Source organism: Betta splendens, chromosome 1 (assembly GCF_900634795.4).
Source record: "Betta splendens chromosome 1, fBetSpl5.4, whole genome shotgun sequence".
Lineage (NCBI taxonomy): Eukaryota > Metazoa > Chordata > Actinopteri > Anabantiformes > Osphronemidae > Betta > Betta splendens.
Window position 1 is genome coordinate 15,271,400 of NC_040881.3, and position 24,066 is coordinate 15,295,465.

General features: G+C 49.3%; 1 protein-coding gene across 1 annotated transcript in view; it reads right to left on the reverse strand.

Annotated features, from left to right (window-relative positions):
- LOC114854740 (B-cell lymphoma/leukemia 11A-like) overlaps nucleotides 1-23,472 on the reverse strand; it is a 33,241-nt gene extending 9,769 nt beyond the window's left edge. Inside the window, exons 1-2 of the mRNA XM_029149401.3 lie at nucleotides 23,048-23,472; nucleotides 20,096-20,488 (exon numbers count right to left, since the gene is read on the reverse strand). Of these exons, the coding sequence (XP_029005234.1) occupies nucleotides 20,096-20,488; nucleotides 23,048-23,102 (448 nt within the window). The 5' untranslated portion in view covers nucleotides 23,103-23,472. The remainder of the gene's footprint in view (nucleotides 1-20,095; nucleotides 20,489-23,047) is intronic.
- Nucleotides 23,473-24,066: the final 594 nt, after the last annotated feature.

Consider the following 24,066-nt stretch of genomic DNA (forward strand, 5'->3'; position numbering starts at 1 on the left):
CGGTGGTCTTTGAGGGCCTGTGCCCAGTATAAAGTAATCCGCTGGCTGTGTCTTTGTCTCCAATCAGACTTTCACACTTCTTACCTTTCTCCTTCTCCTGAAAGTTGATAAGAGCAACTGTGGAACTGAGGCGTCTTTCTGAGCCACTAAGGAGCCATTATGGACAGATGGCAGCCACACAGGGGCCATTGAATGCGACTACCAATAGACAAATGTTTGTGTGTGTGTGTGTGTGTGTGTGTGTGTGTGTGTGTGTGTGTGTGTGTGTGTGTGTGTGTGTGTGTGTGTGTGTGTGTGTGTGTGTGTGTGACGGGCAAGTCAGCATGTTTTTCATAAGGTTTTGCGTGCGTGTGGGTGCTCATTCAAAGACCGTGCGCGCTCGCTGCTCATTGTGACCACACAGCTGCGTTCTTTTACTGTCTGCATGCATTTATATGTATTTAGATGTTTGTGTGTACTGTTGTATAGTACACTTGCCACAATCATTTTAAATGAGCATACCCTGTGCGCTGCCTATTTCCGGGTAACCTCACTGCCTTTGATGTTTTCTCAGTTGAACTGTGTTTGAACTGACCCTCCACCTACCCGCTCGCCCGTCCGTCCGTCTATCCATGCATGCATCCATCCCAACCAAGCCCAGCTGGACAGCTTCGTGCTTGGGTGCAGACCTTAGAACACGCTGGGCCAGCCGTGTGTCTGATGCGGATTATTATTTGCTCTCTGCTCACCAGTGATGGTGGGAGGCCGCGCGCTCTTGTTTCTCATCTTAGTGCTAATGGCACAATGAAAAGACCTCTAGGCTTCTGAGCTTAACCAGTCTAATTAAATGGACGATCGCTTATGTAAGCATCCACAGAGATTATTTATTGAGTTGGGATCCGCTTCACAGGATCAAACCGCCGTCAACAAAAGCCAACACTCAGTGGAGAAGCTATTAAATAAAGAAGTGGAATCAAAGAAACTGCAAACTGCCAAGTGTCAGTTTAAGCACACATATCCAGGTACATAAGAAGACTTAATCAAGCAGGAGTATTTTTGGACTCGGGCAATATCCCAGATGGGCAAAGAGTCTCTGAGCACTTCAGAGGGGAAAAGTGAAAAGTGGTCTGTCAAAGAAAAGATATGTCTCAATAAAGTGCAGCTTAAGAGGAGGCAAATGGAGTAAAAACAGGCTAATGAAAAATATTACAGTGTAAGAGAATACAAAAGAAAACAAAATGCATAGATATGCTCTCTTTTTGCTTTCGCAAGTACCGACTGCAACGCTCACATGAGAGCATCTGCTGTCTTCCCTTACAAGCATCATGCCTGTTTGAAGTGCACCGACAAGATAGCCTCCGTCAGACATGAGGCCAGCAGCCCCAGCTTCAGTATCTCTGCATAGCTCAGCTTATGACAGGCCGGCGTCCCTGCAGAAAGGATGGAGGAAGACCAGGGAGGTCGACTAGCTGCACATTTCTGCATAAATCTCCAGATAGATAGCATCAGGAGAAAAGAAAGAGGGGAAGGAGGCAGGCAAGCAGCGGAGGATGATAAGGCCCCCGGGGCAGGGCATTCGACACTGTCAAAACTGTTTCGTCTCCGGCTATTGGATGAGTGGAGCGCGTTATGAGCCTGCATACCATTTGCCAGGATGCGATTCGGCTTCACCGGAGCATACAGGGCCCTGCATCTGACCTCCTCACTTTCCCCCTCTTCAGTCTTCACAGACATGGAAGGAGATGGACAGAGCAGCACAAGCACCACACGGACAAAGACTATAGATTTCAAATCAACGCAGTACACACATATTGCAGCAGAACATTTCGCGGCTTCGCTAACGTATTTGGTGAGTTTAAAAGCAAAGTCCAATCAGAGCTAATTAAGACTAAATAATACAAGGTACTTACTAAATACTACTGGGACCCTATGCATATATGCATTTTCATAAACAGTAAATGCAGCTGTACACCAAACCAAAAGGGGATCCTGTCTATTTTACGATACTGATGCACATTTAAATCTCCTGATCCCAGACAACAAACACACCCGTGAAGAGCGAAGAGCAAAAACACTGTCAACTGCTAAACAATAACAGCATTTGCTTCATTCTTCGTCCCTGTTTAATCCATTATTTTGATTATGTTATATCGATGTACTACCAACAAACAGGAATGGACTATGTTCTGTACAGTTCATTTGTTCACCAAATATGCAATTTTACTTTTGCCCTCTGGCAGAGTTGCAGCAAGCACAAATTACACCTCCTGCTTACAGACACTTAAACGCCTACAAAAAGCGGAGATCCTCTAAAAGCAAAGATACCGCACGCAGACGGCTGAGCAGGAAAGGTGTTGGAAAAGGAGTATGGGTGAAACAAAAAGCGAGGGGATATACAAACTGGGATAGAATGCACCGCGGAGCCCAGTGTGTTGAGTGACTAAGTCAGTGCTGAAAGAGTGGAGAGCAGTACGAGAGCGAGGGAGGAAGAAACAAAGACAGCGAGTGAGGGAGGAAAAAAAGTTGAGGGGGAGGAATGGGGCAGAGGAGGTTATAGGCTTCGCCTCATCTACAGGCACAGACCTGCAGTCAGGGTGTCTGAGTTGATGGAAATCTAGATACACACACGTATGTATTGTCTATCTGGAGTGAGTAAACACTTCAGTGTCCAGGGGATAGAGTAAATCCCTCTCCCTCCTGCTCGCCGTCTCCTCATGCTGCATGCACGCTCCTTCGTTAGCCCTCCTTCCATCACACTTAACACACTCTGATGACAGCACTGAGAGAGGTTAAAGTGGGTCTATGTTTCACAATCACACACACGCACACACACGCACACACACACACACACGGTTTCTTTTCTTTTACCTCAACATTACTCCTTCCCTGGCCTGTGATCCTTTAACAGACTGGGAAGCTACTTTCTCTATATATTCCTTTCCTAAAGCTCAAACAAACGCCACCTTCGGCCATAAAACACCTGCATAATACAGGTCTCATCTTCCCCACCCACTCATTTAATGTCGGGCAGATTTCAAAATCCATCCATCAGGCCAGTGTGTACAAGTCTTTTATTTCCCTCCTTCCTTTCGCCTAAGGTGCTTTTTCACTGTAAATAATATTTGCAGGGATAATGAGACACATGGCGCAAACAAACGGAAAAAGGAAAAAGGGGGAAAACAGGGGATGATCCTCATCATTATCTAAATTGCTGTGGGACATAACTAAAGGCGGAGATGGTTGAGGGTCTGTGCATTTTAGGGCAAGTTTTACAAGTACAAGCAGGGAACTTTTGGGAAACACAAAGTCACCACAAGCGTTGACCTCAGCCGTTTGTTCCTGAACACGCTCGCAGTCGCCCCAGAAGGTCTGGAGCTCGGGCCATCGTTTGGATACCAACGAACAAGGGCCGTTTTAAACATGCAGTTATTTTTCACCCTGTCCTACCACCTCGGGGTGAGAGGACCAGGGCATGTGAGCTCGGGCCAACCATAGCAGCTCGTTATGCCTACAAGCCTCAAGGCATTGTGGAGGGACATGGCACTTTAAAACAAAAGGGCCAGTGTGTTGGTGCATCCCGTGGCCCGGAGCTGTGGAGGCTGAGGGTTTAACACGCGTCCCATCTGGTGTGTGTGACTGTGCACACGGTGGTCGAGTGGTTAAAGAAGCATCAATAGCCGGACTTTTTCGATGGAGGGGTATCTCAAGGTCAGATATGTAGCTAGCAAAATCCATTAAACAGAGGATCAGGAAGTGGGGGAGGCTGTAAAAAGGCAACTGCACATCTGAAGTGTGGACTTCCATCGTCACCTGTTCTGTATATTTCTTCCACGTTGGTTTAATAGATCGTCATGTCAGTTAAACACACTGACATGAAGATCTCTGCTCCTGTAATAAAGAAAAAGACACTAACTGTGAGATTCACCAGCCCACCGCCCATCCATTCATCCATCCCTCCATTCCCTGTTGCATTATTTATTCATCAAAGAGAACACAGTGCTGGGCCACTTCTCAAAGCAGGCGCTTTCCAGATCCTGATTAAAATTGCAAAAATGGCCGCCTGTTCGGCCTTAATTCAACCCCTTCAAGACATTGCAACAGAAGAAGGAAGGGACGTGGCAGAGTGGGGACGTGGTCAGACACGAAGCGACCTACAAACGTTTCCATCGCGGCTTCGCTGCGTGTTATCAGCTTTAATGGCAGCAATGCTATGCTACAAGCTTGGCACCGACCGGAGCCACGCCTTTCGTCGTTTCGGAAGATATGTCCTGAAACAGTGGTTGCCAAGTCAGATGTGTCAAGGTTGGACTCTAAATGACAGGAGAAAAATATAGTTCTCCCACTGACACAAGACTGTACTGCGCAAAGAGAGAAATACGGTTGGGTTAGAGTAGGGTAAAGGCAGCCTGTTAATATCTAGATGTAACGTTTACCATCAATAACAGTCCATAAGATGAATGGGCCATATGCTCGGTGAAGGCAGGCCACGCTCCACACAATTCTTCATCTCCGAGACTCACCGTACCAGATTCCTGCCTGCTAATTGAAGACATGTGGTCTGATCAGCAACGGTAGCAATGCAAACAGGGAGACGGTTAAAATGGTGGACAACGGGACCTTGTGCTGCTCCGTAACGCTTTCCTCCGTTCTCTATAAGGAGGCACCTCCTGCTTTTACTTTAGCGATTCGACCATGATGATCTGCGCTCATGTTCAACACAGCTGCTAGTTTTCGGAGCCCGCGCTCCACAAAACACACAATGTAGACCCTTTCCGTTTATTCTCCCTGGAGGTGTGTCAATAACACACACAGGTCCAAGCGTTTGTGAGTGTGATATTAATTAAGGTAGCCAACCAGTGGGTTCCTCTGTGCCCAGCTGTAGAGCATAAATCAAGCTTTTAACAAGGCTAGGGCCCTAAGATATGAAACGATGCTGGAATGCTACCTGCACAGCCATGCCAAAAACCTGTCTGGGTCCCGGGCTCCTATAGATCACTGTGCTTATAAGGAAGGCTGCAGCGACCTATCCTGAGGAGCAAGGGAGGGTGGTAAAGAAGCATAAGCCTCTTCTGTGGGGTCATCAGGTTTAAATAAACACGTGTGGCGTGGAACTATCCAAGTGTGCATATGAGCTACACCACAACAAGATCTCCTGTGCTTTTTACGGGGACTGTATATAAAAGGCTCAGTTAAGTGAGGGAAAATACTGAGAGCTAATAGGAGACGGCGCGATCAAGAGACCCAACGCAAAGAGTGAGGACAGGGTAACAGGTACAACAATCACCTGTGAAGCAAAGAAGAGGGAAGGTTAAACACGTCTTATACGTGGAGATTTTAAACTTTGAAAAAAAAAACTTGCTGAGGAGTAAATGTGAGGAAAGCCTGTGTGCCCTTGGTGACACGAAGGATTTATTCACAGACAGCTGCAGAACAGGACGCGTGCATGTGTGGACTGACTGGAAGGCAGAGTCCCGCTCCGAGCCGTCGCGAGCAGCGAGGTATTAAATTCACGCTGTCGTACGCACCTATGATGCAAATGCTCTCAACAGCACAAAATATGTCTAACACAGGTGTGACTGATGAATGCTTGGTTAAACCACATATACAACTATACCAAAAGAAGTCAGTGTGGAAGTGCGAAAATTTGGATTAATGGCTGATCAGGGGATGAGTAGAGCTGGTTTCTCAGGCTGTGCTCGGCAGTGGCACCTGAGATTTATGGACCAGATGTTTGTGCCATTGCTTCGCTAACGGACTATAAAACTTCATTTACACAAGGCAACAGTGGAGCGTAATGTAATGTAGTGTCGACGCGCTGAAAAAATTCTGCTGTGCCGATGCAAATGTCAAGTCTAAATAATTACAGAATGTGATTAACGCAACAATCCAATGATTGGGGACACTTGTGCGCTCCAGCAGCTTCTACTGTGTGTCTCCTTCCTCCTTTTTGATTCACTACCGCTCTCTCGTATCACGTCTACAGCGACGGACCTGCGGGGCATGTACCTAAAGGCAGCTCCCTGACAACATGACCTCGGGTTCTCAAAATCCACCCTGTCATTTTGAGAGAGGCTGACAACCTTTGACTGATGCAAAGGTCGCGAGGGCGATGACCCCGGCGGACTGCTTGTGTTGCATTCTGAGAAATGAACCGTGGGTTTGCGCGAGGTCAAACCGTAAGGATCCTATACGCTCGTTCCATAACTGTCCAGCAGATACGGCGAACGTCTGCAGAAAATCCCAGCAGGGGATGAAAAGGATACTTGAGATAACCTCTCATACAAGAAGACCAAACCTCTCATTTACCTTTGACGCTGTTGTATAGATATATGAAGACATAAAAAGATATGTTTGATCCTAAAATATGTGGACTTTATTGCTCTCATCCCGTTTTATCGCCACTGCAGTGCAGAGAGGGGTAGCTGATGAAAAAAGGAATTAAGAACAGTGAAGGAACAAGGATATTATCTAAAGAGGAAGGGGTGCAGCAGAGAGGTGTCAAGAAGGGTGCAAAAAGCTGTATAGAGGAGAAGAAGGGAAAAACAAAAGAGTGGTGGACAGCTTTACACTGCAGCACCCCATTCTAGATTACATTAGTGGCAGCTGCTTCCTTTGTGTGGTTTTATGGCCTGGCCCCAAGAAAAAGCTGCTAAAATTTCATTTAATCTGCTGCAGAAACTCAAGGGTCTGTCAGCCTCCCGAACAAGGGGGCCTAAAATCTCCGTCCTCTCGGATGACTACGACAAAATCACTAATAATATCTCTCCCCGTGGCCGCGCGGGCAGACATTTTGTGTAACCGAAGAGCGTTGGTGTGTGCCGCGGCTGCATGGGAAGCTGGCCCGCTCTCTGGGTCCAGGGGCAGGCCCCTAATGGCGAGAGAGACAACGTCCCCGTTCTTTCCTCCTCCTCTACCCCCTTTATCTCAACCTCCTGTTCATCTTTCCAAGTCATTAGCTTATGCTAATCACTAAAACTACTAAGAGTGACCCCCAATTTCATTAAGTATGCCACTGCACTTAACAGCAGATGATGACACAGCTGCTACAACAGATTTATTAAGGCCAAATAATTGTACGACTGACACTGTATTTTACGTTACCTTCGAAACATACAATGCACAGTTACTATCAGGTCTATACTGTATATTCATTTTGGAATGCTAAATAACATGTTTACTTAAAAAAAACTGGATGAAGATTACGCTAAATTTAAACCTGTGAGACAGATTTAGAGCCAACACTACAAAATGAGTCAGAATTTGAAAGCATGCACCAATTGCCTTTTAAAACAAGCGTTACATCTCAGCTGAACTTTTAAAACCCAGATACTGTAGCCATGCGTAAATAGGAAAAGGCCCACAACTTAGTGCTGTGCTGGTGCAGGGATGGAGCTTTGACAGCAGCGGTAACTGACAGAAAACAGCAGCGCGGGCGGTTAGGGGCAGCTTCCTTCCTGGGCCTCGGGTTCACTGAGTGACATGTCCACAAACGTCCACGTACATTCTGTTCAGATAAACGCAGAGGAAGAAGCAAGGGTGGCTGAAATGCATGCAGGACCGGCGCCTTTCCATTTCAACCCCCTTTTGTCGGACCTCTCGGACGATAAGACGAGTGAGGAAAAAGCGGGGGGGGGTTGAACGGAGAGGACGCAGGGAAATGCCAGAGCGCCGGGCGGAGATAGAGCGCTGGAACGGACCCGTTCTCCGCTCGCTCTGTTTCAAAGGGACAGATCACATATGACGAACATAAGCTCGCGGTTATATATCCCACAGGAGCAGGTCTCGCTTGCACACCGCTCATCCTCTCGGCTTTGGCTTAGGCTTAAGAGACTGACACCACTGTGTGAGCGAAATGACAATGTACGGCTGCCGCAGCCATGAGAGAGCGGGGAAATTCTCTCCCAGTCTAGCGGGAAGGGCAGGTTTGCCTCCGCACTGTCAAAGTCACAGAACTCCCGCGACTGCTCAAATGCCTAATGCCTTTGCACGATGAATTGCTATAAGTCGAGGGTAACCACGACTACAACAAATGTGTTTTAGACACGCGTCGCGCGCAGCAGCTTTGCTCTAATACCAATCAATCTGAGTGTATATGCTAAGTTAGTGTAAGCAGGTATCACAAAATGTTAAACTCTCCCTGTATTCATCTGCCCCCTCTGCTGACACTCATCAGCGTCATCGCTGACATGAAACTGAAATGATTTTAACTTCTATGGATCTGAGTAGACCATGAAAAGGGCCATTTAAAACCGTTGAGATCAATTTAATGAACATTTTGGCTCCGAAAAAAAACTCGCTAATGGCCAGTCAGGACCCTATGTTTCCCATGTAGAACAGTGTCTATAAAATGCAGACAAGGACGGAACGAATAAAAACAGGAAAGGGAAGCAACACAGAGGCATAAATGAGCGTTAATGAAGACATGGCAAGCTGGAGAGGGTGGGGAGGCAGAAGAGATGGGTGAGGGCGAATTAACCTTTTTAATTGGAGAGTGGTAGCACTCTTTGGACCCTGCAGTTGGATCCAGAGTGCTGACAGATGATGAGAGGGAAATGGCAGGCCTATTACAGGCAATCTGGCCTTGCAACTTGGCAGACCACAGCAGTACCAGAGCCTGGGGAGAACAGGGCATGTCCAGCATAGAAAGCACTCGCAGCCAGAGCGCTCACTGCCAGACAAGGGCTTGCCTCAATAAAGGTATAAATAGAGAATAGTTATCTTGGCACTTTGAACTGGAGGTAAGAGTTGTCATAAGGGAGTCCGGTTTCTTGTTTGATAACAAAATACTACCTGGTCGAGAAAAAGGAGAAGGGCTTTGCTTTGAGGCACCAGGAGAGAACCAGTCTGACAGGTATGAGAGCAGAGAAGTGTCCTGTGTGTGTGTGTGGGGGGGGGGGGGGGTGCACAATGGAACATTCACACACACACACACACACACACACACACACACACACAAGCACGCACACGCGCACACACATACACACACACACACACACACACACACACACACACACACACACACACACACACACACACACACACACACAAAGCCAACACGTCTGCCCTGGTGTTCACGGAGTCACATGTGAGAGAAGCGCATCAGAGACGATAACTTCCTGCCTGTCTGTGTGTCTAGATGTGAGAGCCATGTTTATGTCTGGGGATACAAGGAAAACAAACATCAAGGTCAGAGAAGCTGGAGTCTGTCCAACCAATAGACAGTCGCTCCTTAGCGGGGCTGCAGGCCCGTTTTAATATACAGCCCCGGGGGGAACCAGGATTTAGACAGAACCCTCAGGCAGGAGTCCATATTGAATATAGGGACCTTTATATTCTTAGAGGTATTTTCCCAGAGGAAGAACTCTCTCCGTAACATGAGAGAAACATTTGGGAGTCAACTGTACAGATGATGTCATACAACGACTTCCAAACGAGGAAGAACTTCCTTATCGCATCAGCAAATGTCTGTACACTGGGACTGAAGCGTCTCATTCACCGTCCCACTGTCCAGCAGGAGCCATGTCAACCTAATCTGCCTGACACCTGGTCTTCAGCACTGACCCCATTAGCCAGATGTCCACGGACATCGCTACAGTAGGTCAAGTCTAAGACAACCATTTGGCAATCCTCACCTCGGTCCAAATCTCAACGCGCACATCCTGTGTTTGGTCCGTCCATCTGTCTTACACGACAGCGCCGCTGAGCTGCTCTCAGTCGCATCATGCAAACCCATCAATACTGATGATGCCTGACAGAGCAGATATGTACTGCAGGCCCACATGCATGCCTGCACACACACACACACACACACACACACACACGCACACACACACTGGCTCATCATCTGCCTGTATCTCATACATATAAACTCTCGCTTGCAAATTCTTCTTTCACTCTCTCTTTGTATCTGTCCATAATCGCGTGCGCACACGCACACACATACACACACACACACACACACAGACACATGGCCGAAGAGAGCAGACTACCATCTGGAAGCAGTGGCCGGCTTTGTCTGTGGGGGTGAAAGCGCCAACATGACCCCCCTTCAAGACACACACATAAACCATACACACAATTCTTGCAACAGCCCCCATTTCGCTCCCCATCCAACTGCTCTAAGTGTGAGTGCTCTTCTCATACAATCTGCACATATACATATGCAAATTTGCAGGGGTGCATTATAAAAACAGCCTCCATCGCTCGCTCGCTCTCTCACACACACACACACACACACACACACAGGCGGATATTTAGTCAGTTTTGGCACCAAAGGAGCCACGAAAGATTTTTGGAAAAGAAAACATATTTTTGAGAAATAGAGCAAGAGCTGGGAGGGTGGAAGAAAAGAGGAAGATGAAAAGAAGAACCTTCTTTATAAATAACAAATTAAAAGTGAGCATGTGTGAAATACATGCAAATGGGATTGCATGCATTTACATGGAGACACACACAAACACATGAACGCACAGACGCGCAAACATACATTATCCGTGTTCGCCCTGCAGCGTGTGTGTGATGGATTTCTACATGAAAACTCACTCCCACCGAATGAAGCAAGAGGTAACACAACTGTCTGAAGATCCGACCGAGCGCTCGGTGCCAGCTGCATTCTCAGTTCCAGGGCACAAACCAAAAGACAGGATTTAATCACACATTTACATGCATGAACTTGGAGGGGGGGGGATTCAAAGAAAATTATTAATTTGAAGACATTTGATTCAAAATGAATCAAGCTCTGTGTCGCTGCTTTTCACGTCTTTTATCTCATCTCAATTTGTCTTAATCAAAGACTGTGAGGCCTTGAATGGGGAAAAATAATGGAAGCGAGACGGACACCTGCAAGACTGAACTAGAAACATCTACTTCACTCCTCCGACAAACTCATAACCCTTCACACAACACTCACACATTTCAACCCATCATCTGCTGTCGTTTACAGTGTGCTGGGCCACATTCTTTTTTTATACCCTGTACTGTACACACCTAAAGCTGTAAACAGTGTTATTAGGCACAGAATAAATTAAATAAAGATGACAGAAAAATAAGAACAGAAGAACTGGAAATAAAAGGACTGAGAATAATAAATTCCTCGGCTGCGCGTGATAAAACTCTCTCTCTGATGTTTCTGAGAACGGTGGCAGATCAGAGCTTCCTCAGCTGCCATTTTGAGGCGGACTTTCTGTCTGAACTGAAAGCAAAGCTCGCGTCCGAGTCGTAATTAGGAACCGTGTTCCCATTTTGCCGCGGACGAGAACGCACTCGCAGGTACGACTTGTGCTCCTGCCACATGTGGAGATGCGATACGGATTCACCGAAACGCAAACCCGACACTGACGGACGGGTTCGCGCCCACGCGGCACAACAGCCCATTATGTACATCTTCCGTATCAAATTCTCCCTCTCCCAGTTTTCAGCGCTCTCGTGTTTGCTGCAGTGTTTTCAGTACACAATGGCGGCGGCGGCGTTGAGCTCATGTTGCCCCATCACGAGCAAAGCACCAACAACAACCAAACACTTTTCCCTCCTCTTCCCACCCTGTTTACGACTGGATCCATTGGTCCCTCGCTTTGTTCCCACGCTCTCGCTCGTCTTTCTTTCTCCGCTGCATTGTCCTACGCCCTCAGGTTAGAGGTTCGCTCCGTTTCCTCCTGCGAGGCGGCAGAGAGGAGGGCCGAGGCCCGTCCGCCCGCCTCCGGCCGGCCCGGCTAACCGGCCTGAACCGGTTCTGACATAGGTGAAGTGGAGACGTGTCCCCTGGTGCCTCTGGACAGAAAGTAGCCGTGGTGGCATTCCATCCACTGCAGGCAGGTACCGTGGTGTGTGTGTGTGTGTGTGTGTGTGTGTGTGTGTGTGTGTGTGTGTGTGTGTGTGTGTGTGTGTGTGTGTGTGTGTGTGTGTGTCGGTCTCCCAAGACCTTTGAGGCCTGGACCACTGCCAAGTTCATCTGTTAATGGACAGCTAGTGGGAGAGCTACCCCATCCCCCTCGTTCCCTTTTCTGTATCTCTCAAGCAGCCGTGCCTGCTGACGACCCCCCCCTTAACCTCCCCAACCCCCAGCCAGGCCTGCCCAGATACAGGCCCTCGCTCTGCCGCTCCCTCCCTCTCCATTCCCTTTTCTCTGCCTTCCCCTGAAAGCTATATCATCCCCTTTCTTCCTCTCCCCCCCCCCCCCCCCCAACACTCTGTGCGTCTCCTATTCAAGATAAACAGAGTGCTTCAAGTTCAGGGGACACCCTGGGACCCTTTAACAAAGCCATCTATCATGCTGTCTGCCCGGGACTCTGTTGGCCAGAGCGAGCTCCACTGCTGCTATGTGTGTCTGAATCCCTATTTGTGTGCGCGTGAACACAGCGAGGCCGCACTCTACAGCCCCTGACTCCGACCGGCCGTCGCTCCCGCCGGTCCCGAGTCGGACCGTTTCTCCACTGCGCCTTTGGCCTTAGCGCGGCCAGGGCGAAGACAATCGCCCGGCCCCCCACCACCCCCGCCCACCGAGCCAAGAACAGCACGCACACACACGGGCCACTTTCTCCCCACACCTCCGAGACGCACTCCGCTGACCCCTCTCAGACTCCCCTGAAGTCAAACTGTGGGACGATTAACCAAACTGTCAACAGCTTAATAGTCTGGGAATAAGAGACTGACAGTAGGCCTAAGAGCTGAGTGTAAACACTATGGAGATTATGAATGGTACACAGGAGGGAGGAAGAGGAGGAGAGGGCGAGAGAGGGAGCAGAAGGAAGAGGCGCTCTGGTCACACAAAGATCATACAACATTTATGGATTCAATAATTGCCTGGGTAGCAGTTTTCAGCATTCAAACATAGGTCTGCCATATGGAAATGCTCTGGAAATGCAATATTCAAAAGGTCTGTAGCCTCATTGTGTTGTAGTCGCAAGATTTCCTGCTTATTTTGTTTGGCGGTCATGTTAAAACGGTGGCAAGCAGGAAAATAAGAAGAGCACAGATGAAGATGACTATGAAATGCTAAACAGGCTCAAGATAAGATTCACTAAAAAAAACATACAATGAGTTGAAGCTAATTTAGAGTCATTTTCACCCTACTTTACAGTCATTTCGGAGGCCATACTGTGTAGTGGTGTTCAGTCCTAATGTGTTATCCTAAGAGCTGTTGTCTAATATTTAGTCAAGTCCATTAACATGAATGAGAGCAGCCTAAATGCGGAGTGTATTTTGCAGTTAAGTGGCTGTTTATCTCATGGCATTTTAGGCACCACAACACATCCATTACTGTTCGTGGAGCATGTTTTTAGTGCAATGGATAGAGCGTCGTAAATTTCAACAGTTGTTTTAATAATTTATTTTAACTAAACGCAATAAAACAGCATTTTGATTTGCTGATTCCAGGTGTGCGGCAGGAGCTGGCTAATTAGCGGTTGACGCCACAAGACTGCTGCAGGTAAGAACGGAAGGACTCCCACCGCCGCCGCCGGAACACAAACACAACTTTTCCATTTCTCCGTCTCACGCGCTTCCTCCTCTCTCCCTCTCTCCCAAAGAGCCCAGCAGCTGCTGTCCGCTCCCGCCTGCTCGAAAGCGGGTCCAGCCTGACGATTTTAGAGCGCTAAATTATCCATTAGATGTTATCAAGTTGTAGCAGGGCGATGCCATTCTGCTAGGAGCCATCAATATTTCATGGGTCCGAGGCGCGGCGTGCATTGGGATGCACTGGCAGAGCCTGCACCCGCCCACCGCATGCGAGTCAACAGACAGCACGCGAACCCTGGACAGTCAACAAATACACATGCTGACATAAATGCGGCCAGATACACATCCTTGCACTCAGCCTCAACAGAAACAACCTGGTTTGGAGCTTGTTCAGGGAGCATCCGCTCTAATAGTCCTTGCCTTGTGTCTTTTCTTCCCACTTTCCTCAGTAAACAAAAGCAACATTTCGAGCCAAGCTTAGATTTTTTACACTCGTCAGACCGTGTTTCCGTGCGCACACACGCTGCACACTCTCCCCTTTTCTCTTCTTCATCACCCCCCCCCCCCGCTTCTTGCTGTGGCCTGGCAGGCAGACAGGCAGGGCAGACATGTTCAGAATGCGCTCCGGTAATGGGCTAATCAAAAATGCAAAACAATTGGCAATTACCGCGCCAGGCCCTAATGGTCATTAGAATTTACAACAAGGTAATGAACTGAGAGTCAGCTCAGTCCATGCATATTCATAAAGCAATCAGGCCTTTGAAGATTAAAGAAGCGCTTCAAATTTAAATGAGGGCGCCAGCATGTTATCAGTGAGATTCAGCCTGCAAAAGTAAAGGGTGCCTGGGACAGGAGAGCGCATTTATGAGTGTGTACGTGCGTCTGTCTGTGCGTGATGAGGGCTGGGGGTCAGTTTGACGTGGGGGATGGAGTGGAGGTGTGTGTGTGTGTGTGTGTGTGTGTGTGTGTGTGTGTGTGTGTGTGTGTGTGTGTGTGTGTGTGTGTGTGTGTGTGTGTGTGTGTGTGTGTGTGTGCGTGTTTGCGTGCATGCGTGCATGTGGCTGTGCGCGGCCATGCATGAGCGAGTGCGTCCGTCTCATTGCTGTGCCAGCTCGCGCTTGCGTGCTTTTGTGGGAGACAAACGACGCTACACCAACACCACCATATTGCCTAAAGTGAATCTAATAACCGAATTAGCGCTCTCTTAAAAATGAATGAAGCGCCGCTCTTCTGATCGCCTCTTTTAAAAGACGTGGGATTTGAATCCAAGATCAAATGTACAGTTAACTTGAGCTATTAGCAGGCAATGAGCTTTTGAGCGCCAACCCCCCCGAGAAATACGCCAAGCTATTAGTATACATTTATGAAGGAGCGCTGCGGCAGGCGTGGTGTGCATGCACTTTGAGAGCTGTGAGTTTTCACGGCAGACGCGGGGGCCCTCGTCCCGTATCTCCCCCGGCAGAGATAAGGCTGGTGAGACGCAGCTGTAGAGACCACCCACCCACCCACCACCGCGCAGAAAGGGCCGAGCGTCACACACCCCCACAGGCGCGGGCCCAACGCTGGGACCTGCGCAGGGCCAGATAGTCTTGGAAGGAGCAGCCGAGAGCGCGATAGCGACCGGGATCAGCGGGTCCGGGCCCTCGTCTCCCGTGGCCTCTGCATTATCGCAAGCAAAGACAAGGAAGACAAAGCAACAGTCCCGCAGCACCGCGGCTCGAAGCGCCGCAGTCACAATAGCAACACGAGAGGTTGAAGTGACACAGTGAGCGGGCGATACGCGATACAGATTCTCAGACACACAATGAACTGGAGACTTCAGCGTCCTAAATGAATGGAAAACAGCAGAAATGTCTCCTCGCTCTTCAGAAAACCTGACTTCCCTAAAACACGGCTTTGGCTCCTTTTGCTTTCATCCACCACTTCCTGAACACACGACAGCGGTTTCAAAGACACTTTTTCTTCTCTTTTTCTGTTCTACCTAAAAATAAAGTCATTAACCTGCAGGTGGTGAAGCCGTCGGCCGGCGTGACAGAGCCTGACGCTGTCAGGTGACCTCTGACCCCGCGATGCGGCTGCCTGCCACACTATTGACAGGACAGTGGCGGGACACGCTTAACTCTGAGGCCACGTTTGCATCCTGCATGATGCGGCTGTGGACAAACAAGGTTGTTTCTGTCCTATAGCTTCATGTGACAGCAGGTAGAGGGGAGAGTGTGTGTGTGTGTGTGTGTGTGTGTGTGTGTGTGTGTGTGTGTGTGTGTGTGTGTGTGTGTGTGTGTGTGTGTGTGTGTGTGTGTGTGTGTGTGTGTGTTTCTCCTGGCTTGCTATGCAGCCAAATTTGCGAGAGTGAAAATTAGCTCTAGAGTGGATGTTGGAAGCCTTTAAGAGGTGCAGACACGATAATGTAGCCAAAACTCAGGGTTTCCAGTCCCTGGAGACGAACTACTCGAGCGATGCGTGGAGAGAGAGAGAGCGAGCGAGCGAGCGAGAGGACGGAGGACAGGGGTAAGGGAAGGAGCGGAGGAAGGAAAAAGAGGGGAAAAACTAGAGGGGAGGAGGCTGAAATGAGGATCATATGTTTCTGACAGACCTCATCAGCTCACAACACATCACGGGGCCTCTGCCACAACACATATATTACAGACAAAACACAGGTTCATAGGACGGGGTTTACAGTGTATGGAGGTCATTGCTGTGTACATGAAACAGGTGTGTGTCTGTGTACATTTGTGGGCGGGTGTATGCACTTGTGTGAGCCTCTTTATGCGTGTCTGCGTTTCTGTGTGCACATACTTCAACTAGCCTCCACCTGAATGGCCTGGGGCTGTAGTACCAGAGCTGTTAGAAGACAAACAGACACAGGAAGCTCCAGCCTGGAGCCCTGAGGACAGCACACACACAAACACACACTCTACTGCATACCTACCCTAAAGGGCACACAAATACCCTTCACTTCACCATAGGCCCTGCTTCCTAAACCCACAAAACATCACTTTAAAACACAGAAACATCCCCTCTACCTTTCTTTTACTTGCACACACACACACACACAGGCGCTGAGGCCCAGCCCGTCCCTCAGGCCCAGCGCTCTGTGCCAAGTCTGGCCTGGCATGGTCCACAGAGGGGTGTCCTCAGGCAAGGCTTGCCAAGTCAAAGACCCTTTTATGTTCAGCCTGCACACCCTGAGTAGTAAAGCTTTAACAAACAGGCAACACACACACACACACACACATGCACGCACACGGAAAGCTATAAACAGTCTGAGTGGTAAAATACCACACTCATATACACATATGCACACGCATTAGTTTAACACTGCGTCCACACTGGAAATGTAAACATCCACTGGGCTTCAGCACATCCAACAACAAAGAGTGATGAATTTCCACCAACATTTTGTGGAGGTTTGGAGCTTGGCTTCAGAATATAAAAACGTTCTCCATGAAAAATTCATCCTAAAAACCACTCCTGTTCACCTTCATTAAAACTTAGTGGAGCCCACAGCCAAAAATAGGACTGATTTTATCAGAGCCGGGAGCGACTGTAAGATCAAATTAGAGTCAGTTTTTACAGACAATAGAGCGCTTACACTGAAAATATTAGCCGGTGTCCAATAATTACAATGGCATGCATCTGTGCCTTTTCACTATCAATTAAAGTGAAGTCAAAAACAAAGGCGTGCACCACATGTGAACTTGCACAGCGACCTATATGCACGCACGAACACACTGGACACAGGAAAAAGATATCACTACCAACGCGCTCGCCGTGCGCCGCCCAGCCCCCAGCTCTGTCTGACAGGCGCTGAGTATCGGTGCATGCCCGCTTATGCAAAAGTGTGTGTGTGGGGGGGGGGGGTCTGGTTGTTTGGAGAAAGGTGGCACGGTGCCAATACGTAGACCGCTAAATACCTTTGTCTCCGCGGCGCGCGGGGATGAACAGCGCAGGCAAGTTGCAGCAGGAAGACGGCGTTATGAGAAATACTGCTCAGTTGTTAGAATGTTTCCCTCCTCGCAGAGGAAAAAGGGGGAAAGGTGGCCGCCATAATTAACTCAGCATTGATTCAGTGTCCAGGTTACAATGGAGGCAGCGCGCTGGAAAGAGGCACAAGTGCGAGATGGTGGTCGATTTAAGCGACTACAATGGCCTCATTAACACACATGGCTACACTGGCGAGACTGCGAGAGGTGCTAACGCTGGGATGAATAAATACAGGCTTCCGTAATGTAACAATACCAGCACAAAGATGTGGCAGCGCGCTCGTAAAACGCGTTGAAGAGAGGCGATTAGTAAAAATACTAATTATGGTATACGGGACGAGATAACGCCCGTCCGCAGTCACACGGCTGCGCATCCTAAATCATCGTGATGAAAAGCCGCTCGCTGCGGCTACGCATTTGTAGGAAACCACGCCATCGCTTATTGCGCTGATAATAATCACGGAATAATGACTGTGACTGTAAATAAAAACTATTAGGCTACTTCACTAATATGCCTCTTTGAGAGTAATTACATTCGGTGAAATAAATCCATTTCTACACTACACTCTAGTGTGTGTGAGAAACCATCATCTGCTCCTTTTCTGGGCCATCCATAATCTGGAGACAGGCTACGGTGTCCGTATGCATATCTTAAATTGTTTATCATGCAAATGATGGCACGCAGGCTGCTCCGGCCTCTCCTAACGGCCCAGGGCTCCAGACTGCACACCCCAGCTGCAGTCATGAGACTCCCAGACGGCCTCAGCTGTCCCGTAGACGGGAGAGTGCAGCTTCATTTGCAGCCCTCGATGCTGTGCAGACGACTGCCCCCCCCTCACACCCCCCCGCCTCACACCGCCCCTCCTCCAAGTTCGACCCTCCTGGTCGTCCGCTCCCTTTAGGTGCGGCGGCTTCAGCCTCCGCTTTGGCCTGTATTAGCTGCCATCCGTGCAGAAATTCATCTGCATTAAATGACATTTCGGGAGGGGGGGGGGTGTCTGGTGGGGAGGGGCGAGGTCGCCGTGCGGCAGAATGCAATAAATCTTTAAGATATAATACACTCCCCCGGAATGGACTGGACGCCAGGCCGACGTGTGCGGAGACGGCACTGTACACATTGAGATGCCTCAACTTCCTGTCAGCCTCTAACTGAGAAGGGTGAGGGAACATGGCAGCGAGCATATGGAGAACAGGGTGGCACGCTGGCACTGCCAGTCTGGATCCATCAATCTTGGACACAGAAAGGAGGGGTGGGGGGAGGGGCTGGATTCAGGCGCCTGTGACTGATGTGTGGCTACGCGTCTCCTGTTGAACTTAAAATTTGTCACTTTCTTTATCTGCAATCTTCTTGGATGGACACATTGCCCACGTGGTTCTCACGCCTTAAATATAGAAAAGGTTCCAACAATGAAGGACCACCACATCCAACGCAATCTTCTCATTAAGAGACGCACGTCCTAGCGTGTGAATTAAAGCGCTCACAGTGCTGGTGACCCCGTGATCCACTGTAAATGAGCGCAGGAACGCGTGCTGGAACGGCAGACGAGGCCAAGAGGCCGGTCAGGAGTCTGCATGAACGCGTGTGCACAAGCCGCGCGCGCGGATGTCTAGCTAGCGCTGCGCTAACGGGCGCTGGTCCTCCCGCGTGGCGGCGGGACGGCTAGCTAGCGACAGCTAACGGCGGCCCCTTTAAAGCGCCATCTGCAGCGCCGCAGCGCCCACTGATATTGCGGTGGAGCGCGTTGTTTGGTTGCGCTCGCCGTGCAGTTGGCCTGAATTGGCCTCAAATTAAATCACGACCGCCCCGGCAATCAGCTCAGTCTGGCACACGATATCGCCCGGGTTTAAGGAAGTAAATAAACATTCAAAGAGGAACGCTGGCTCTGTAAGAGAAGAGCAAATCATGTTTTCACCGGAATCTCATTTAGGCCTGGTGGACAAGCAACAATCCAACGAGCCACCTTACAAAGTCCCTAATTGCTCAAATCAAGAAAAACACTGACAATTAGTGGCTGTAGGGTTCCTCAAATAAGTGCTTCTTCCTTGACAGCTCTGCATAATTACATTCTCCTCTATCTTTTTAATTTTAGCAACAGACTGAGCCTTTGCAGGCGCATATTTGCGGGAGTGACAGAATTGGCAGTGTCATAAGCCAGCGAGGGATAGAGATACATCTCTCATCACCACATGAGAGAGACTGAGGAGGCCACGGGATCTGAGCACATCTGCGACGCAGCAACAAACCAGGAGGACTTCATCTTCCCTCCCTCCGCGTCTCTCTCTCTCTCTCTCTCTCTCTCTCTCTCCCGTAACCTGTGTCTTTGTCTGCCTCTGTTTGAGTAGTTATTACTGTCTGCAAATGTTTTCTTTTCTCACAATCACTTTCAGGATGGCTGGTCTTCATGTGGGTTCACGGCGCAGCGCAGAGAAACTCACAGCTCCTGAACGTAGAGGCGCCATATTTCACAGCCCGGCTATGCAGATTAGAGGCGTCCCTGCTACCAGGAGCACAAGCAGGCAAACCTGAGAGGGAGGTCGGGCTCATTTGTAATGGGATTTCTATGAAGCTGAGCGTATGTGACTTAAATCGCATGCCTCAAAACCTCAGTCTGCCGTCCCACCGCTTTCCCTGCTCTGCTCATAAAAATGTGGCAGTGGCGTTAAACTCCAAATGTGTTTACCTGTGATATTCTCCTGCTTGGGGATAATTCCTTGCAAGGGTGTAGATAAACAATCCTCATCCCGCGGCGACACCTGAACAGCCACCTCCACGGGGTGACACGCTCTGCGCGTGTGCTGACGGTGGGTCCGCGAGTGGGACGAGGACGTGGAGACGGGCGAGGCGAGCGGCGAGGACGGCGGCCGCTCCAGCGGCTTGTCCGCGCAGAGGCCCCCGTGGCACTGCCTCCGCTTGTGTTCGATGAACAGCAGGATGTCGGCCAGCGGGAAGCGAGCGTGGCACTGGCCACAGGTCAGCAGGTCCTGGTCCCCCTTCAGGGGCTCACCCTGAGCCACTCCCAGCCTGGGGGAGTCCTGAGAGTCCTCTTGGGGTAGAACGCCTGAGAGCGGCTCAGCTGGATGAGCAGAGAAAGACAGATTCAGGGTTATAATGGATGGTGAAAGCTTGTAAACAGATATGTCAGAGGCCTCTGCTGGAGAGACACAGTCGATTGGCTCGTTGCTACTCTGCATGATTCCGTCTACCGGAATAAGGTCAAGTTGTAAAATGTGTGTACAGTATTTTTAGGAAAGAAAGAGCACAGCGACTACTTTGATAAAGACTGACATGTTCAGCTCGCAGGCAGCAGCCTAACGATTAAGTTGCTTGACCCTCTTTATTGTGCTGCCAATCTCGCTTCTTTAATGAACCTAACACCTCTGAGAATCAAAAAATAGATTCTAATTTGAGTTCAAGATGATTGGACCCCATTTCGTTAAAAGTGCTGGGATCTTGTGAACCAAGGTTAGACATTGAGGGGTTGGATGTGGAGTAGGTCCCTGAAGTGCCGACAGAGCGAGGGAGGGAGAGAGAGAGAGACAGAGGAAGAGAGAGGGCATTTTAAAAGAAGTAATCTAGCCACATGGTAAACGACACTGGGTGCCCCGACTGGGATGTTGAGATAAGATGTGATGAATTTTTGCTGTCGGTTCAACCTTTAATTCCATGTCGGGTCAGATGAGAAGGTGGTGAGGGACTATGCAAGATAGGCCCTGTTACCTGAATGTTCAACTGCATTAAAGATGAGGGAATTGGCCCGTATTTTACCGGAGCTTATCTTAACCAGCTTATGCCACGAACATAGGCAAGATGTGTGAGGCTGGGTTAGGTGGAAAGATTTTCTTCAAACCGAGTAATCTCATTTTTATGCCAAGCAAGACTGATGTGAATAACTTTGAAAACTAAAATATAATCCGTTTCTCAGACGACTGACTGCGCCAGAATTTAAAGTAGTTTATGCCTGTGTTTCCCACTGGGCTACAGGAGAAGGTCTGTTCTAATATCAGGAAAATCATTAAGCCCCGTCTATTCGCCATTTCACACTATTATGAGTCCCTGTAATAACAGGGAATCGATAATGTCATCCAACTTACTCAGTGAAAAATAGCAAACTGGACCTTTTCGGAGAACAAATGCATTTTTCATGAATTTACAGCAGGTGAATTTCCCACTGCCTACATAACAAAGTAATGACAGCTCGCCGATGGATCCAGGACACAATCACACACACCGACAGAGCCAATCTCGGGTGTTTTGCTGTTTGGACATTATGAATGCATAAAAACACCATTATTGATTCAAAGCAAGCATAACTTCATTTACAAAGTCTTGGTCAGAGCACAACTAAAATTGTTTAAACTACAAGCGTGGAAGTGGAATCAGGTGTATTTTAATATGAATGTTGAATGAGAATATAACTAACTTATCTATAACTGTCTGTGAAAACATACATCAGCACTATAAAGGAGCATAAACTACACTGTCACATATTTGTACTGAAACGATCCGCTGCACGCGCTCGGTCCATCAGCGCAGCGGTAGAACGGATCAAGTTCAAGTTCAGAAGTGGCTAACGGGACCACAATCACAGTGCGCCACCCACTGGCGAAGCGTCGGACCACTGCCCGACAGATGATCGCATATATGTTGCGGGAGTCAAATTGGTTTCAACTGGGGACCTTGTGCAGAGACACGATCACGACAAAAATAAGTGTGGAGAAAAAAGCCACCCCGCGTGGGCTCCTCATCGCGGCCTGAAACTTAAACCCTAAAACCCTGCGCGTTTGGACACGTCTCCGAACCCAGCGACGCGCGTAAGCGCCCATTGATAACCCAGCTCCTGCTGTCAGCGGGGGGACGGTGGGATTATTTCCCCCGCACACGCACGCGTCTCGCCGTACCTCGCGTGGCGCAAAGCGAGCGGCGGTAACGCCGAGCAAATTGATCACACGCGCGTAAATGGAGTTTCCTGCTTTTCTCGCTCCTCACCTCAAAGCAGCGTCGCGCGCGGGGGATTGTGGCGAATTTAAAAAAAAACAGCGTCTGTTAATGCCCCTGAATTACAGTGGATGGACTTTTAATACAGTGTTCGATCAGAATTATTCGGGGGAGAATCGCTCGTGTCGCCGGGAAGCGCGCACGAGGTGTCTGCGCCGTGGACGAGTGGACGTGTAAACACGTCTTCCCTGAGTCCGAAGCAGCGCGAGCGTCTGTAAACACATTCCTGCGATACAAAAGAAGACTGTGGCAGCGCCGCGGCTCCACTGACTACACCTGAAAACTTCTCAAGGAAATGGCAGCAGCAGCGGAGCGCGCAGGCAAAGGTCTGGCCGTGAAAGCCCATCCGTGCCCTTTAATGGCGACAGAAACCTTGAAGCCGGCGCTGCGAACGTGACGCGCTCCGTCGCGCTGTTTTAAAACTTTGAGCAGACGACGCAAAGATGGCTTTAAATGAAGCAGCGGGCTGTGACATGTTGGCGACCGGGGGTTTTGCGCTGGGCAGCGGCGGCCGAGCCGTGCGTGCTCGCGTCCTGCCTATTAAAACCTCCCAGGGAAGTTGCCCCGACCGACAAGAACGAGAAGTGTCCGGGGACAACGGGCGAACGGCCCCGAAATGCGGCGTGAAGGCACTTACGCGAAAACTCCCGTTTGCTCAAGTGCTGGGGTTTGCCTTGCTTGCGGCGAGACATGGTCGTTCGGTGACGGCGTTGCGGCTGAGCTCACATTAGGAAATCCGTTCCTACAAGGTAGACTCCAAGTGAAATATCTTCATTGATGCGTCTGACGTCCAAGTGGGAGAAAAACGGCAAAAAAGAGAGAGAGCGCGACTGCGGGTCACACGGAGGATGAGGCGGTGCGCGCTGCGGGCTGCGCGCCGCTCTTCATGACTTTTTCGCGAAGAGAGAGTGATGGGGGTACGGCGGAGCCCCCCGAGCTGCAAGTTCAAGTGCGGACGTGACGTTCCTGCGAACTTGAACGTCAGGAGACGGACGGACTGAGACACAGAAAACATGGGCAGGGCGAAGCCGGCCAGTGGGAGGGGGACAAACCATAATAAAAACCAATGGACACTCATTATGGACTCCCTATGGAAGCGGCGAGAGAGAGAGAGAGAGACCCCGAAGACACCAATGGACAGCGGAGATCAAGGGGGCCGGGCCAACGCGCGGAGGAGGAGGAGATGGGAGAGTGATCGAAGAAGTAGAAGCGCAGCAGAGAGCACGGGCACCAATGGAGCAGACATCACCGTTTCTTACTATCACCTAATGTATAAATATGCAGTGGGGAGAAATGTACAATGTAGACCACATATTGGTTTATTTTTTTTTTATCTTCGTAACCATCTACTATTTTAACGTGTTACTGTATTTCGTGATAACATAAGGAAAACACGATCTGATAAATTCGTGATGAGGTGGGAGCGTTCTAAAGCGTCCCAGGGGCGGTTCTAGGGTAAAATCTTCAGGGGTGCTCAGCCCGTAATGGTGTGTGCGATCCACACACCTGCTAAAACTAACATCTGACTGTACATAATAATTCAATTTGCAATATATCTTTTAAAAAATCTCTCCATCTTCATACGGTACCCAAGTAAAACATAATGACATATACCTATAGCGTGTTTCTCTCTCCTCCTCCTCTCTCTCACTCTTT